We start from the raw sequence: 19,201 nt of genomic DNA on the forward strand, positions 1-19,201 counted from the left end.
GTTTGTTTTAGTCAGGTAAACGTAGAACATGGTCTGTATAATCAGGTGAGAAACATATACCCCGTGTGCAGCTGCTAATAAAAGTATCAGATGAGATATTATGCACAAAATGAAGCTGTTAAAATAAAACAATTAATGACAATTTCCTTAATTTTAAATGGTACTAAGAATAACAATGAGGAAGCGAGCGTGATTGTCAAGTAAAGTATATTCATAATTCAAATTTGCATATGTGGATATGTTTAAGTTTTGCTATATAATGAATACATGCTAAATAAATTAGATAGACAACCATAATGAGGGGAATGGAGTTAGTCGGTAAGTAATTGGTGATCTCAATACAGATATTTTGCTTTAGTAATATCTATCAACATAGTTCAAATGTAACCGCAAATCTAATACATTGTATCTCTATAAAACTTTGTTGTGCATAATTTCTGTCAATAGTTTTACTTAATCGCACCTAAAAATGTTGGAAAATGAACAAGTGAAGATATTGAACAGTGATCAATCTAAAAACTCCCATCGAATACACAATTAAGAGAAGGACAAATTCAGAACACGAAGATGCCAGAGATGGGATCAAGTACCTAGAAGGAGCAAGCATTCACTTTGTACCAGTCACATCCACTGAGATTATGTCAACAAAATATTCCGTAGTCAACCGCAAACTCAAATTAGATCATCAGGATGTGTTAAATGTAATTCTATTACACAACATTATGAGAAATTAACATAACGCAATATATTGTTGAGTATTTTTATCTAAGCAACGAATGTGAACAAGCCAGTATATAAGTATCAAGGCCTGTGGGACAGGTTTGCAATGGATGCAAATTCCCAGACACCTCCTCCGTACTCTGATGTTTCCGGAACTCATTTTTTGTTTTTGTTATCGATCTCCGTTAACTTCACTTTATTCAAACTAAATTTTACAGGAATAGTTTTTTTATGATTACAAAATATTACATACTCTTTTCAATCCAGTTTGAAAATTATGGTGAAAGCCCTTGTTTTTATCTCCACTTCGTTTGAGCTATACATTTATGTTTACTTCCTCGTTTCCTTGTCAATTTATAGATATATTTCTATTCGTGATCAGTCTGAATGGGATTTTGTTGTCGACCAAGTCGATGTTTTCTCTGCATTTCCAAGAGTAAGATTTTCCTTTGAAACACCTAATTTAAAGAATTTTTATTTTTCGTCCACATTAATGTTTTTAAATTGTCGTAAAATGATTTTAAAAAATGGAATATTTAATAAATTTGTGCCGAAACCGTATCAGGGATCCACGCCATGATGAACAATTCTTGCATTTGCAGGGAATTCAGCATTCAAGATATTATCCGGTTTGTACAGAGCGATGGAAGTTGTGAATTTTTTCTACAGGAAATGTCATCACTAATTCGACAAGGTATTGCGTAATAACAAATGAAATACAAAGAAACATGATATTATATTTAGGTGTTTAAGATTCTCTACACCATTCTTCATATTTCAGACAACTTGAGATCTCATCAAAATGAGGAGACTTGCATACTTCTCACTTCGTTCGACAATTCATCATCAAATGAAACGATCCGGCTTAGCGGTGTTGTTGTAAGGCTCTATGCAAATGTGAAGAAATATGAATTTTCTATTATGCCTAACCAATGCCAAGGAAATAGTTCGTTCAACGAAATTCAGATCCATGTCTCATGTCAACCTACAAAAGGTAATACATACATATATATTCTCCTAATAACGATCCAGAATATATAGATACATGCATTTGCGTTATATTATTGTTTGACTTCCTTTCCTTATATTGTAGCACATAACGTAAACATATGCGATGATGGAAGAGGTTGCAACACTGAAAGAGAATTCTGCAGAAAGCTATTTGAGGATGAAAATGAAAAAGGACTTTGTATTGGTACAGAAAACTTTATCATTGGCTATTCAAATTATTGCATTCTAGAATCAAAATTAGACCGTGTCTCATTAAATTTCTTGGGAATCAAACTTTGTGCATTTGTCAACATAAAGTTTTGTCGATGGTGAATTTCTTGAACTGATACTTTATGTTCGTTCTTGACAAAAAAATAGTATTTTGTTTAGTGAAAGGTGATATTGGTTTAATCACCCCCAAAACATCGAAATTCGATACTCAATGAAATATCACAAACAATGGTATATCTATCACTGATCAAAACTGTATAGTCATATCTATTTAGCCCACTGAAAACACAGTGCGTAATATTTTGAATATTTTGATTCTTATTTTGATATAAGCACGACGCAACCTTTTTGAATCCTGTGACAAGGACGTGCAGTGCACACAAACCACTAAATGTGAGAATAGGACATGTCATTGCAAGAAAGGATTTAAAGTCATCGGTGGTAAATGCTTGCCTGGTTAGTAGATATTACACATAAAGTGATCAAATGATATCCACTAGGCTTTTGCTATGTTTGATTTCATGTTTGAAAGTAAAATGACTCCTGATAGAAGCAATGAAATATATTTATTTACATTGTACAGTTGGGATGTCTTTGAACGAATCATGCTCTCACGACGGTCAGTGCACTGGTACTGTAAACGCTGGGAGGTGTCAACAGAACAAACAGAGTCGAGGTGGTGGTGTCTGTTCCTGTGACCCAGGATTCTTTCAAGAGGGTTCGAATTGTTTACAAGGTATGTCCCTTTTAAAACCCAACATATTTTAACAGTATTAGTAAGAAAATTTACATATCTGGACAAATAATGGAAGGTAATTTATTGGTATGTCACTTCTGTGCTGCAAGTTTTCCAAACCAATACTGTGTTCTATGCTTATGTTTATGCTATCTATAAGCAGGATACAGATACACTGTACACATGTATGACGATAATTCCTTTAAGTCATATCAGTTGTATATATCCCTTTATGCATAACAACTATTATCATATCAAATAATACCGATTTTGTAAAGTCTTCAGTAAAAAACTTTGAATATGATTTATCGTGTAGGATCATAGTATCACAAAAGAAATGACCTCATCGTGGCGGTAGCTAAATGTAGATCCGGTTTGAAACACCCAGCAAAAATGTGAATATGGATGGATTAAAATAAATGAGACTCAGATAGTACTTTGCGGCAGACCCATTTGATTATAATATCTTGAGAATTCCTTTAGAAAGTGAATTGAACATTTTCTTTATAGAACTCCCCCCAAAAACGACAATGACCAACACTTTTCAATAATATATTATTTGAATCTGGTGATTATGATGGCCATAGCATACCATAGCTATTTTTGAAAATGACACTCCATGTGCTATGCATTGTCGCATTGTCGTCTTGAAAATGTAAAGTTATTTTTGGGGAAATGTCTGACAGCAACTGACAATAGTTATTATGGATGATCTTTATGCATTTTGGGCGTTTGTAATACAGTTAACAACTACCAAGGTACGAGGTCCTTTCCAAAAGATACAACACCAAATACTCATGATGACTTATGTGCCGTGACCAGGACTCATGTATTAGAGCATCCACTCTCTGTCACACATATGCAAGGTTATCATCTCCACTTACCACTTAACTTAATTAAAAAAATATGATATGGTTCAAGTCACCATTTACGTTTCATTGCTTTCCCCCTTAGCCCAAGCTACACTTTTAATGTTTACATAACAACACGCCTGTTCGATTTCTTCCGAAACATGAGAAATTTTCACAGTTTCTTCTGAAACAGAATTTTCTCTAAAATGGTTGAATATTTGAGTAATTTTTCGCAAAGGTTCGATCCGATCCTCTTTATCAACCTCAAAACTGATTATTTGCACGTCTTTTTATACAACACCGTAACTGTCTTCTGAAGTTATTTTAGTATTTAGTGATGTGTATACATAAATATGTGATGTTCTTCTCTCATCATGTCATGTGCTTCTCTCATTCTGTCACGAACTTCTCATTATGTCATGTGTCTATCATTATGTCATGTGCATTCATCATTTAGTGATGTGGTTATCTCATTATGTCATGTGCTTCTCTCATCATGTCATGTGCTTCTCTCATCATGTCATGTGCTTCTCTCATCATGTCATGTGCGTCTCTCATCATGTCATGTGGGTCTCTCATCATGTCATGTGCTTCTCTCATCATGTCATGTGCTTCTCTCATTATGTCATGTGTTTCTCTCATTAAGTCATGTGCTTCTCTCATTATGTCATGAGCACTAATTATTTCAGGGGCATTTATCATTATGTTGCGTTTATCATTATGCGGTGTGCTTTATTATCTGTTGTGCACTAATTATAATATCATGAACATTAATTATTATGTGATGTGCATCTCTCATGTCATGTGCATTCATCATTATGTCATATGTATTTACCACTATGTCATGTGCATATTTTATACCATTATGCAATGTGCTTTTCTGATTATGTCATATTCACTTATTATGTCGTGCTTTTTTTCGTTATGTGAAAAGATTTTGTTTCTATACGATCTGCTTTTTTGGTTCATTACGTCTTGAACAAACATCTTTATGTTATATGCAAATATCATTATGTTGTGTGCAAACTTCTTTATGATGGTGATCAAAGTCACGTGACGTGATAACTGTAAAGTTAGAAAATGGCGGATGGAATGATAAATAAAAAATGCCGAACTGGCATTTAGAGTTTTCAGAGAGATTAAGTCCGAAAGAGCAAATATTGCTGTTGTTATCATTGAGTTTTGGCAGCTGGAGGCTCTTATATATTTAATCTCCATTTGACTTTTACTCTAGATAGTGTTTAATTAAGATTAACAATAGACTATTTGGACGACTCAAATCTAAGTGATCTAAAATACACACCATTAAGAGTAAAATTGTGTATGGATTATATATCCAAGTGTTTCCGGTCACCAAGAATCAAGGTCAACAACAGCAGGATTTGCTCTCTTGGGCTTCCCAGGAAGCTGAGAAAGTTCTAGATTGATATAAGGTCTGCCGGGTTAATAATGTATTGTAAAGCGCTTTGAGCAGCATACGCTGGAAAATGCGCTATATAAAACCAATAATTATTATTATTATAATCTGTTTGAAAACCCCAAGTCCAGTTCAGCATTTTTCATTTATCACAAATCAGCTGCAATCCTAAAACAAAAAAACAAAACAAAAAAAAAAACCCAAAAATTGAAATACATCCTGATTCCACTTGTACGAACTAATGTGACTTCCTATGCACTCCGGGGAGGGCACCGAAATCGCAAGGAAATACTTTCAATAGAGACATAACGATGATGTCACAAGTCGGCAGTCCCTCCTATTACATCTATGCTGATTCTATCATTCCATCCGCAATTTTTGAACTTTACAGTTATCATGTCACTTGATCTTGATCGTCATCATCATAACGGTGTTTGCACACCACAAAATGATCTTTGCATATAGATGTATGCTCAAGGCGTAACAAACGAAACAAGCACATCATATAAAAATAATGAGAAAATCACATTACCTAGCGACCTAAATTTGCACATGATAAGATGATGAATGTACATGACATAATGAGAGAAGCACATGACATAATGATAAATGCACACGACATGATGATAAATGCACATCATGTAGTGATTAATGCACACCATATAATCAAAGAACCACGTCACATAATGATAAATACATATGACGATAAATGAACATGCCATAATGATGAATGTTATTGGCATGATTAATGCTCATGGCATCATGAGAGGAGCACATGGCATAATGCGTATGGTCAGTTTTTAAATTGAGGTAAGCTACTGACAAAAAAGTTTATGACACAGGGGTTTCAATAGTCTCGTTTAAAGTCAGCATCTTGTAAATTGTATGGTCGTTATAAAGATTTAGTTTGTCAATACAACCTATCATTGGGGGTCAAAATTGAAACACATCACATAATGATGTATACACAATCACTAAATAGCAAACGAACATGAAATGGCGGCTTAACCGTTCCATATCTTCCCCTTTTCTTATTGTTCTGCAAGAGACCCATTTCCGTATACAACCAAATCACAAGACACATTGTACATCTGTTTTGCACCAAACTCCTAGCAGTATCGGACTGTTTTATCTCGCTCTGAGTGTTAGTTACAATTCCTTGTTTTAAATTTTGTGATAAAACTTTAGAAATCCTTGTTTTCTATTTACGTTCCAAATTGCGCATGTCATTGTGTCATAAAGAATTATACGTCATATCTAATTATAAATGTGACGATATGTTACCCATTCATGTGCTCTATTAAGTTTACATGAATTCTGAGATATATTACAGGTAATAAACGTGTTGAACCTTCCTGACCCGACATTTGAGCGTCAATTTGTTGATGACATTATGATTCACCACTGTAACTCTAATGCATTACATAGAATGATGGAATGCCATTTTTTGAGTAAAGAAAGACTTCAACTGAAATGCTTAAAATCACACGATTTTCTCATAAAGGAGTATTCACCTCGTACTCAAGGCAATGATTTATCGTTGTATGAATTTTCCGACAGGTTTAATTATTCATTATAGGTAATCGACGCCTTTTCCAATCTTGTGAATCACAAAGACAATGTACAGGAACTCACGGGGCAGGGGTATGTAAAGTCATCGCTGGTATACAAATGTGTCACTGTCCGGATAATCACACAGTAGTAAAAGGCGTTTGTATGAAAGGTTTGATGTAGAATATAATTTTTGTAACAATGAGATACTACTAAAATGGGAGGGATATCATCAAATTATTCTAAATTATAATGATCGTAAAGGTAAATATTGGTTCATATTTGTTGATATGTTAATAGTTGGGTCAGTCATTGGGGATACGTGTATAATCAATGAAGAATGTACCGGTACACAAAATGGCGGGAGATGTATCTACAGCGAGGACGACGGTACACGGACTCAAACATGTGCCTGCAATGACGATTTTCTAACAAATGGTTCATATTGTTTACCAGGTTGGACATTTTCGCAGGACGAGATTTATTCGCTTTTGCATTTTAATATAATATGTTCATTCTTTAAACGATGTTTATTTCATTCTTGTATTATAGTCAATAAAAAGCTTTTTGAGACTTGTGAAGTAGATGATCAGTGCAATGGAACGTTGGGTTTGGGGATATGCAGAACAGTTGGTGATAGAAAGGTGTGTGTCTGTGGACCTCAATACATAGCTGACATGGCTTCCTTAACATGTCACAAAGGTATGAGTAAAATCTGAAAATAAAAAAAAAATACGCGCAATATAACGAACCCACGATATTGTTAAGTGTATTTTTGATATATAGATAGCAAGCTGCATAGAACAAAAAATATTTGTAAAAATGATATCAAAATATAGATACCAAACACATCCTAAATCTACTGAAAATGATTAGTAACTCAAATCAAATATGATTGTTGGTTATATTATGCAGTGATAGCATATATATAATTATATACAATGCATTTCGATAAAAACAAAACGTGAAAACAAATTCCGAGGTATTATTCTGAAATTATCAATACAATGTGTGTTGTGAAATAAGTCCAATACAATGGGCGTCAGGCGATCTCGTTGATAAGGAATTAAATATAGGTGTTTCACTGTGATTAGGAAGAAAACATAAAAAAATCGTTCCATCAACAACTTGTATTAGTCTGTTACTCATTGATCAGGAGCATTGTAGCATTGACCAGGTTTGTCTCCATTCTGAATAGAAATAGCACTACATGTATGTAAAAGAAAATGACTATGTTTCAAAACTTGGTGATATACAAAGTGTATCAAATTATCAGTTGGGAAGGGAATATTTGAGGCGTGCACAATGGATGACAAGTGCACTAAGACAAAGAATGCAGATGTGTGCGAATACAATACAGAGAGCCAAGCTAACAGCTGTGGTTGCAAGGATGGATTTGAATGGGTGAATGTATCATGTGTACCAAGTAAGAGAATATAAAATCTCAAACAGCATCCATTGGTCATAAATGCTATCAAAAAACTTATAACTAAAATTAAATATGATTGAATTAAGGAATAAATTTACTACTTTTTCGTTGGATGGAGGTATATCACGAAAAAAAGACGGAAAACTGCATCATTGTGCGTAGCGCATAATACAAGAGTTTTCCGTCTTTTTTTTGAGGTACGGATATACCTCCATCCAACGAAAAAGTAATGGATTTATTCCTTATCATTTAATATTTTAAAACATTGAGTTTATATGATGAAACATTATGTGATTTGAGTTGAATTAACGAGTTATTCTTGGACTACATTCTATGTCATTTCGAGATGGGCTTAGTAATTTGTGAATACACAACTTTAAAAACAACTAAGTCCGTTATGCCCGATGGTGACTTACACGAGCTGTTGTTTACTGTTGAGCAAACGGGTTTCTTGTGGACTGAATAATGCAGTTTTGAAAGGATTTGTTAGATATAATTCCTGTTGAGAAAAAATTGCTGGAATTTTGTTGAGTGGAACCGGAATTAAGTGCAAAGTTCGATGTCGGTACTAACGGAAAGCGTGGGACACGTAATAATCATGATGTGGAATGCAAGGTAGGGTTCTCTTGAGGGTTGTCACGGCTTCCAGGTGGAGAAGTTAGTGTTACAGAGGGTTTTTCGAGTTTTATCAGTAAATTTCTAAGGTGTCACAACTGCTGTAGCGTCGTACGGAAGCCTCGTTTCGGTGCTCACTCATAAACATATTATGCCGGAGTTCGAAACCATAGTCGTTAAGGGCTACGATATTGCAGTATCTCTGAGGCAGTGTGTGGTGTGTCTGATATTTGGGTTTGCGACATGAAGGAAATTGTCGCAAAGTGCAAATGGACTATTGTCATCCACGGTTGAATACATTTAACTCCCAGCCCGGAATTGCAGAAGCAGACGTGTGTTGTTATATTTGGGGTGTGTGTCCTCAAATGGCCCTGTTTATTTCATTTTGCATAATTGATTATTATTTATATTTGATATTTGTTTGCTTTTGTTTAATAAATTTATATAGGTCGATAGATTTGTTAAGTTTTTCTTTTCATGATTTTCTAATCTATATATAAATAAGAAGCATCCAGAGGAATCCCCAACAATCCAATAGAAAGTAGTTCCGGCCATTTTTTTGTTGTTGGATACGATATTCCAATAATTTTGTCAACCAATGACAAAGCGTGTAACATGTAAAATTAAATGATTTATAAACATTCATTAAAACATTGTATTTACTTTAACAGTACTTATATAACATGTAATTATTCACACTAATATGGTCAACATACTTTGTTCAGTTGACCCTTGTTACGGCACGTTTGGTCGTCGACGACCATTTGTGTCGCACGTTTGGTCACCGGCGACCATTCGTGCCACACGTATCGTCGCCGGGCGATTGAACATGCCGTGAGAGTGGACACGATTGATAGCCAATTTAGGCCATACCCGAGAACGAATGGTCGCCACCCAAGCTGTCACTCCCAAACCCCAACTTTGCTTTTCTCCCTTCCTCCTCCTCCTCCTCCTCCTCCTCCTCCTCCTCCTCCAGCATCTATTCCACTTTCTTCTCTTTCTCCCTTCTAATCCTCCTCTTCCTCCTCCTCCTCCTCCTTCATCTCCAATTTCTTCTTCAATTTCTTTCGGTTATATCAAACCGAATAATTGTTTAGAATTGGCTGGCAATAGCTAAAGGGGATGTGGCGCTTTCTAGTGCATAAAATTATGCAGACAGTGTTGTTTATGCCGAATTCAATGATTTCATTTTCTTATCAAATCATAACAAATGGTAGTACTTGCTTTGTATTTCACTCTGTGTGCTCATGTGTATTTTTATGCGTGTATGCGCACTCATACTTATCAGGATATATGCCACGCCATATTTATATTTACTGCTTTATAAAGGTATCTTATATAATCTATGAAATATCTTCTATTCTGAATAAGATATCTGATAAATTTTATAAGACGTCTCGTTTAATCTTCAGTTCATAATATATCTCATAAAATATATGATATTTTTCAAAACTAAATCAGATATCTCATAAAGTTTGTGAGATATCTTGCATATTAAACAAAATATCTTATAAAGTTTATGAGATATCTTATAAGATATAGGAGATATAAAATTATTCTTGTAAGATATCTTATAAAACGTATAAGATATCTCATATGTTTTATAAGAAGATATCTCATAAATGATTTCTTAAAAATATATCTCATCAACTTTATGAGATATCTTATAAAACATATGGGTTATGAAATATGTTTTATAAGATATCTTATACATGTTATGAAAATAAATTCATATTGTTATGGGTCAGAATTATCCAGTAGCAGAATTTACTAACAAATGCAGTCAAACAAATAATAATATTTATTTGCAATTATTGAAAGAAAATTATAATAGTAATAAAGGAACTAACATGCAATAGGTGAACAATAAACAATGTCCGTGCCGAGTTGAATCTGTATATAAAACAAATCATAAATGGGTTGTTAATTTCCGACGAAATTCCTAAATCCTAGTCCCAGTTATAGCATAATCCAAAATGCCCAAAGTGCTTGTCTAACTAGAACTTAATATCGGCTAAATTCACATTTTCTAGTTCATTCTTGTTAGACACCGTTCGTCATCTATCTACTACATGATAAACATTGAATTCTAGAACAATCTAGGTCATAGATGTCACTCAAGTGCAAATATTACACAACAATATGATATAGTTTATAAGATATCTTATAAAAATTGATTGATGAGATATCTTATAAAAATAGAAGATATCTTATAAAGTTTAAGAACAATCTTACAAAACATAAAGGATACCTTATAAAGTTGAAGAAATATCTGAAAATACATAAGATATCTTATATATTTTACAAGATATCTTACGAAATATATGAGATATATTATAAAATTTCTTTTATAGAATACCTTATAAAAGTTAATATTTACATTTTCAACTGTATTCTTCTACATAACACTATTACGAGCAATACGTATTTATCACTGCATAAATCCACTATAGGGTCAACAGTGGTCACGGCTGTGCGTATCAACATTTGTTAAAAGTAGGTAACAGGTACTACTTTTACTAAGGCAATACACATCTAGCAATCGCTCTCACTTACTACAGAAGTCTATCAATAGATGAAATGAACATCACAAAATGTATTTATGGTTTTATTTGTATTCACAGCAGTGAATGTTCATCAATAATCGATAAAAGCTTTTCTGTAAATAATGTATTTATAGTTACTAATGTATGTCTAAAATTTCGTCTGCTACAACTTCACCCTGGTCATCGGGGACATTAGGCTTTAGCAAAAAGGTAATTCACAGGATGTATGGTCGATAAGTCGTTGAAGTGCATGAAGACCTACACCCCCACTGCCTCCGTGCCACAGCAGCCATAAGGTGATTGATGTCGGTTTCCAAGTTTATGTCGGGACATCGAAGCGAGGCGTCGTTAAAAACCTATTACAGAAATTTATCGAGTCAAAAGAAGCGTTCAGTGAGCTCATGTTTGTGAACAACTACACATCCAAATCCAAACCGTCCCTTACTTTCGTGCACTTCCACATTCTTTTCTGCGATGTTTAGTTCTTTCCAGAGATTCATCTGAGCTGCGTCCTCTGTCCTGTCTATAAATGATGTGCCTACACCTGACGTCTGCCGTCCTGTTCTTCACGTTCCTCCACTTCAGTCTTCTGTTAACTCCGTAATATCCACATATCTTTCAAAATCGATCTTCATCGTCTTCTCCTTCCAAAAGTGAAAGCGCATCACAACTGCAAGTGTAACCTTGTGCACCCCCGTTCAAATCATACCCCTCCCCCTGGAATTAGACATTTGGAAGAGTCTCCCATTATATACTCCCGATTTAATGTATATGTATATGTTGATATGCTTGCTTTTTAGCGTCTTAATAATCAAAACAGTTCTTCATTTGATGAAACTTTGTTTTGTGTTTTCGTCATTTTGAACATACATGACACTTCGTTGTGCAGGACAACAATGTGAAATGTATGGAAACGTGTTGTTAACACAATTCAGCAATGTTACCGATCAAAAATGTAAATATAAGTAATGAGGTATCATTTAAGAATATTTATCGGGATATAATTACGGGTTGGTACGTGATCAAATTTTCACGGGCCCAACCCGTATTTATATCCCGATAAATATTTTTAAATGATACCTTATTTCTTAATTAAATACCATATTAGAGTGAATGAGCTATCTTAAATCAAAAACGTTAATAAGACATCTTATAAAGTTTATGAGATATATCATATACTGTATAAGATATCGCACATAAAACATATCAAGTTATTCTATATCTTTTATAAGATGTCTTATAAGATTTATGAGATATCTTTGAAGAAAAGTAAATGTAAAACGGCGTGTCATAGGATGGTACGTAGAGTATTGTGTTGTTAAAGTGTTGCGACTTGTGTGTTTGCAAAATAAATTCACATCTAATTTCATCCAGATATGCGTAGGTTTTTTGTTTGTTGGCTTTGTATTGTTCCTCACTTGTGTTAAAAATGTGTGCACGTATGTGCGTGAGTAATGCAAAACAAACTTTGTTACACATAAATGTACACATATACGTACACACGCATATAGCTGCACACATGCACGTATATGCACATGCATGCACACATACACAAGCGCACACACTCACACCGTCACTCAAACACACAGACACCCACGAACGAACACACACACACACATGAACTCATACACTTTTTTGCAAAACAAAAGCAAATTTGAGGTTTGGGACATGGGGCTTGAGTGTCGACCATTCGTACTCGGATATGGCCAAATATTGACGAACAATCGTGCCCATCCTTACGGCACATTCGGTTGTCGGGCGACGATGCGTGCGGCATGTTTGATCGGCTGGGGATAAAACGTGCCGCACGTATTGCCACCGGGCGACCAAACGTGCCGTAACAGACCCTGCCATAAGAAATGAAAATCAATGTGTTCTTCCCAATACCCTGCTTTGTTTTTCGGATATTTCGTTAAGGCGATGTGCAATGGTCCATTGTTTATACAGTTTTTAATACAACATAAACAAACAAAGCATTCCTAACTTTCATTCTTTACATTTCAGTTGGTAGACAGCTGCTTGAATCCTGTGAGTATGGTTTGCAATGTAACGGGACTACAAATGCAACTGTATGTGGATTGTTTGGAAACAGATCACTATGCTTTTGCAATAAAGGCATTGTTGAGTCTAATGGGAAATGTACCGAAGGTAACCATAGTTATGGACATCTTCACTTAAACAGCAATATGCAAGAGAAAGAGAGATGGTGAGAGTTATGTCTTACAAACTCTGACGGCAAGGCCGTGGAGTTATATAATGCGGGATTGAATATATTTTCTTGTACGTTTAGGCACTATTTTTGCTGCAATTATTTTTATCTCAAGAGATCGGCATAGCAAACTAAGCTTTCGAGTTTGAAATCTAATGTGATTAGTGTTGATATATTGCTACTAATACCGTGTATTCAGCCGGTAAAGGCCTTGGTGAATCATGTGAAATTGACAGACAGTGTACAGAAATACTACATGCTGGTGTTTTTGGTTTAAATAGTTCGTGTTCCTGCGATAGCGGGTTCATCAGAGAAGACAAAGGCTGTATTAGAGGTTAAATTTTACAATTACACAGCCTTAAGTATATTGATGAGTCATTCATTGATTTTGTTTTCAGATTTTTGAAATTGGTCATTGTTCGTTATCTTCGGTCGTTTATAAATAGTTATAACTATCAATTCCATATTCAACATTTACAATGATTTATTTCTTAAATGCCCACTCCTCCTTAGCACCTGATCCTACCTCTGGTGTATCCAGGGGTCCGTGGTTGCCGTGCTCATGTTGCATTCTTTATAGGAGTTATGAGATTGATCACCGTTCGTTATTTTCACCTTCTCGTGTAGTTTGAAAAATATTAAGGCTAAAACAAATCTCTAAAGAATTCTATTTCTAGAAAGTATACGTCGAAACGCAGTACATGGATAGGTACGAATGAAATCAGTATGATAATGAGGTCATAAGTAGCTTACTGCTGTAACGTCACGACAATTGTTACAGCTTGATCAATGTATATTGTGATACATGTGTATGCATACAAAGTTCATTTTTAGGACCATGTCAAATGATATATAAAAACTGCTTAAAATCTTTCAACTTTCCATGATTGAATTACGTGTTATACATGTAGCACTATGAGTAGAAATAAATCGGTCAGTTGTTGTTTGGTTGGAAACCTCGTCTAAAAAACGCCTACTACCGACATGACTAAGAGGCGCAACTTTAAATTCGGAAAAATCAAGGTAAAGTATTGAAAATAGCTAATGATATATAAATGCCTAAGACCAAAGTTGTCACAACAATTACTGTGTTCTATACATTTACACATCACTTCTGGAGCGATATATAAGTTTCACGCGCAATTTATGTTGTTTTGTTTGCACACTGTACACACAGTGGACATGTAATGTGATGTGCATACAACACAAACTGTATGTGTGGAAACTGATGCTCAGTTGATACATATACCATTGTTTTAATCCTCCATTATGAGAATATATCTTATTTGATTAATATTTATAAACATAATTCACATGAATACAGAAAAGTTTCTAGGTAATGGAATCTTGAATGAATACAGACAGGATGAATTAATTATACACACTATAACTGTGCTTATAAACTTCAGTACATTTCAAAATTGTCAAGTTTCCCCATTCTGACTGCTGAAATATCATTTGGTCCTGTAGTGTTCTATAACTTGATATATAAGAAAATCAGTTTTATTGAAACTTTAGTGAATTTCGCATTGGATTCCTATACGGTGAGTAACATCAACTTTTAATCTCTCTACATTACTTTGGTCAAGTGATCAATGATATATTAGTAGAATGGGGTAAATCCAAACAACAGGTTGCCAAGGGATTGACAATTATAAAAATGCGAAAATAACAAACAATAATCAATCTGATAAATCCTACAAATAGATACAAAATTGCGAATAAAGCAAACACGGATCCCTGGATATACCAGTAGTGGAAATTTGTGTTTCGAAGACGTAAGCATCACATCAAGTGATATCTTGTATTTGGAAAATTAGTTCATTATATCTAAGGACCACGAATTTAGGAAAAGCTATCTTTAAAGAAGACTTTTAAGATTTGTATACTATCAAATTATTTGTCAGTAGAATGCCTCGATTGAAAAATTAATCTTACGCAGAACGAGCTCTTATAATTTGATGAACTGGAATTGTACACACTGTGGCCACTTGTTCTGCATTTGATGATGAAACAAAAAAGATCACAACTACACATATATAACGTACGAAATGGTGGAGGAGTATATATTACTTCCGTAACGTAGAGCTCTGTGTTGTCGACTTATTTTTTGTGGAAGGCTACTTGTTTTGTAACTATAACAACAGTCTCGTTTATAGTCAGCATTTCGCAAATTTTATGATCGTTACAATGATCTAACATGCCAATACAACCTATCGTTTGGTCAAATGCTGTTTGACATATTTCATTCCGATAGACTAGCTCTTCATCTTTCAACAAACTCATTATAGCTGATCAAGATATAGAGCTCACAGGGGGTGTGACCGGTCGACAGGGGATCATTACTCCCCCTAGATACCTGATCCCACCTCTGATATATCCAGGGGTCTGTGTTTGCCCAACTCTCTATTTTGTATTGCTGAGAAGATTATGAAATTGATCACTGTTCGTTATGTTTACCTTTCATACATTGATATGAAACCCTTCAACTACAGATGCAGGTGATAATGGGAATAATGGTACATTACATAGAAAGTTGACGATGGAGAAGCCGTTTGTTAGTTTGCCGTCAGTATCTATGTTTAACAAAAATATCTAAACACGAATCAGATGTAGAAAACCCTGGTTTCTTTTGTTTCCGGTTAACTGGGATATATCAAATCGACGTATGAATAAAATTGACAAGTATCATTTTACACACAATTCCATGGTTGATTGTTCTTTGAATCAAATGGTTGGTAGGGAGGTTTACATTTACATTCAACCCGCCGAGTATGAGATTTTAAAATACCTTCATTCAACTTTACCTATTTTCCTTTAGGCGGATGGAATGAAGGTATGTAGAACCTGTTCTACTTCTTGTTTTACGTTGTTGTTTTTTTTTTTTTTATATATATATCTATGATACACGTAAAAGTAAAAAGGATATTTTCTGATGGTGATTCATTGTATTGTTTTTATTTCAGAAATAATATATCGATTTATGTTTGTCGGAGCAGGCGGACTTCTGTTTGGAATGTTTTTCTGGATTGTAATACTTGTACGTAAATGTAGAAGAAACCTACTCTCCAGAGGTGGAAGGTGCAGTATTACATTTCCTTAATTTTTATGCCTTTGCATAGTTACTGATTGTACAATATTTGTATTCATTCTTGATAGGATTACTGGTTCGTACTGTGTGAATGACAGTTTTGTGTGTATAATTGTTCTAAATTTGTTTCTTATTGATCGACACCAGTGTTTTACTTTTGTACAATTTTTGTGTGACCAGGTCTGTAGTACAGTCTGATCAAGAAAACATCAATCGTCAATCCACTCTGTATGCTGTACCCAGTGATATTAGGAATTATGTGGTATGACACAAATCTCTAAAGACTGCATGTAGCATAAGGCATTTTGGAATTAGAATCAATTTACGAATCTGTTGATGACATTATCACCCATATGTATTGTAATAAATCATGTTTGTTAAAGCGACTTTATTGCCGTTTATGTTTCTTCTAAATTGTTTTTCAGGAACCTTCAACGTTTCTTCACCAAGATACCCAAAGAGTAGCAAATTACACACGCAATCACCTCAGTGAACCAGTGAAAAAGGAAGATAATGCGTTCTCTCAGCAAATGTTTGTAGAGCAGGACCCTTGTGATGACGTATACAACCACCTCCATGAAAAGGAAGCACCATTGTGTCAAGGCGTGTATGACGTCGCGGAAAATGTCTCTAAACGCATGTTCCAGAGTTCTGATGATGACCCCAAATCAGCTGATTTGTATGATTTTGCTGAACCTATAGATGTAAGCACGCTCTAAATATGCGATAATTACATCTGTAAAGCTTTCATATATTGTATACCTTGAATGTTTGGAATGTAAAACAAATAAATATGTACGTCGAACAACTTCTCGAATGTCAAATGTGAAAGTTGAAGCAGAATATGGATAGATGTACAACGACGGGTTTTCTGGGACGCAGGTTGATGCATGTTCACATATCAAGACACATCATACTGAATCATATAGACGTTGGTACTTAATACAGGTATACGAATGCTGTAATACCTTATCAAACCTCCACAATTGTATCGTGTCATCCTTGCAAACGTTCCAATCTTAAAAGTTCAACAGCTGTAGTGAGTGGAATGTTAATGTGCACACTAAGTTTTTTCTGATTTATTCCCATCGTTATGTGTGTTACATGTGCTTGTGATTAATGGTGAACTATTAAATTTCACATTCTGAGCTTCATTTGTTCTTTCCCTCAGGGAATTTTATTTCACAACACGATTTCTTATATTTTCACTCACTTTTCTCTTTTCAACGTGCGTATGTGCAGAAATCTCCGGTCTCTTATGCATATTGTGTATTTAAATTTCATATTTGAGCCTTCGAACGTTAGTGTAATGATATGATGAGAATATTTATTAACTATTAGAAAAATGGAACATTAAATTTCTATAGAGCACGAGGCTGTTTCACTCCAGAATCATTTGTATGAGAACCAACCTATCAACTTTAAAAGCATTCAAATTGTATATTCAGTAATGGCCATTCAAATCTTTGCCATTTAGAAATACAAATTGTAATGTTAAAGGAACTTAATGGCCGAGGTTTTCAACCAGTCGGTTTTCCTCAGGTAAGTTAAGTGTGGGGCGGAGCTCATTAAAGGCAGGTGTGAAAACCCGAACCCGACGACACCTTGATAGCTTGTATATACCGTCCCAAATATACAGGATGTTATCTGTGTTACCTGCATTACCTGTACGTTTTTGTAAGATTGAAAAATTATTTCATGGTAGTGATTTTTCTCGTGCAGGTTAATCGAAACGTTGATGATTAAATCTAATGAATCAAACGTAAGAATTCAAGCTCGATAAATCTATTTCATATGAATGAGAACGCTAGCCATTGAAAACTTAGGCAGAATATTCTTTATTCAAATTTTTTTTAATCCATTTGACTGCCTTCGTTCGTCGGATACCCAGTATCCGACGATGTTTGACTGCCAAACATACAGTTTCCGACGGAAGTTTCTGCGTACTGTGGTAGATTTTCTGGCTATGTACAGCTGATGTACCGATCATCGTCCCACGCCCCATGGTGACTATATATTCAAAAACAGCTTAGAAAGTTTTATTCTGTTTGAATTGTTTTTTCTGAACCACACATCAGAACTATCTGCCTACCAAAGTTGTCTGTGTGACTCGTCTATAACGTATGGCCTACAAAAACAGGAAATTCGTATTTTCTGACAGTTCCTTTAATAACTGGTCAAGACGAAGAATTTGTTCTTCCTCTGGGTCCCAATTCCAACCATTATAAGCAAGAAATAACCCTTATAGTGGCTAATTTCTCTTCCGATTAGTTAAACTTTTGTGGCCATGTTTCGATGGGAAAATTACGCCTATAAATTTTCAACTGAGTGTAAACAAGATTTCATTAATGTACAATGTATTTACTCATAATTAATCTGTTTAGTATAAAATGGATGTCCGTGTAAATTATATTCAACAATCAATGATACTTATTATCAATCGTACCCATTCCTAAGCAAAACCTATATTCTTTTATAATTTATGTAATTGTACATGCAAAATTTATTACTGTTATTGTGTGACTATATCTCTACATGAAAAAGACAAAACCGTTTCCCCATCGAGCAGGTTAACGCAGTAAGCAACAAAAGATTGCACGGACGCCTCGATCGCCAGATCAGATAGATAAGATTTACACAAAGACTAGTAACCAAATGTCCATCAATTTCTAGCATCCAATCTGAAGGTTAATTTCTCCTGATTGACAAGGGTTCACAGACCAGGTAAATTTGAAGGCGGTGCTTATTTTCTCGGTCTTTAAAACAGATACATTTTTTCCCATTGTTTTTGGAAAATGACAACACACATATATCT

General features: G+C 34.7%; 1 protein-coding gene across 2 annotated transcripts; it reads left to right on the plus strand.

The window, feature by feature from the left end:
* Positions 1-240: 240 nt before the first annotated feature.
* Positions 241-17,535, plus strand: LOC125655364 (prion-like-(Q/N-rich) domain-bearing protein 25). Of its 2 annotated transcripts, XM_048885640.2 has the most exons (15): positions 241-318; positions 1,081-1,156; positions 1,323-1,414; positions 1,502-1,714; positions 1,814-1,915; positions 2,275-2,397; positions 2,525-2,677; positions 6,525-6,668; positions 6,797-6,952; positions 7,049-7,198; positions 13,091-13,234; positions 16,117-16,131; positions 16,262-16,376; positions 16,567-16,648; positions 16,812-17,535. In XM_048885640.2, the coding sequence occupies exons 1-15, from the start codon at positions 297-299 to the stop codon at positions 17,103-17,105; spliced, it is 1,881 nt and encodes a 626-aa protein (XP_048741597.2). In that variant the 5' UTR covers positions 241-296; the 3' UTR covers positions 17,106-17,535. The 2 variants fall into 2 exon arrangements, with proteins under 2 accessions (XP_048741597.2, XP_048741598.2); XM_048885641.2 differs by lacking the exon at positions 16,117-16,131 and having other exon boundaries at positions 282-318.
* Positions 17,536-19,201: the final 1,666 nt, after the last annotated feature.

Source organism: Ostrea edulis, chromosome 7 (genome assembly GCF_947568905.1).
Source record: "Ostrea edulis chromosome 7, xbOstEdul1.1, whole genome shotgun sequence".
Lineage (NCBI taxonomy): Eukaryota > Metazoa > Mollusca > Bivalvia > Ostreida > Ostreidae > Ostrea > Ostrea edulis.

What these genes read in the sequence shown, in the direction of transcription:
- LOC125655364 (XM_048885640.2), top strand. Translation starts at nt 297, where the DNA reads ATGAGGGGAATGGAGTTAGTCG. An exon ending in TTTTCTCTGCATTTCCAAGA is followed by an intron (nt 1,157 to 1,322) that starts GTAAGATTTTCC and finishes TTGCATTTGCAG; the next exon opens with GGAATTCAGCATTCAAGATA. An exon ending in GGGTTCGAATTGTTTACAAG is followed by an intron (nt 2,678 to 6,524) that starts GTATGTCCCTTT and finishes TATTCATTATAG; the next exon opens with GTAATCGACGCCTTTTCCAA.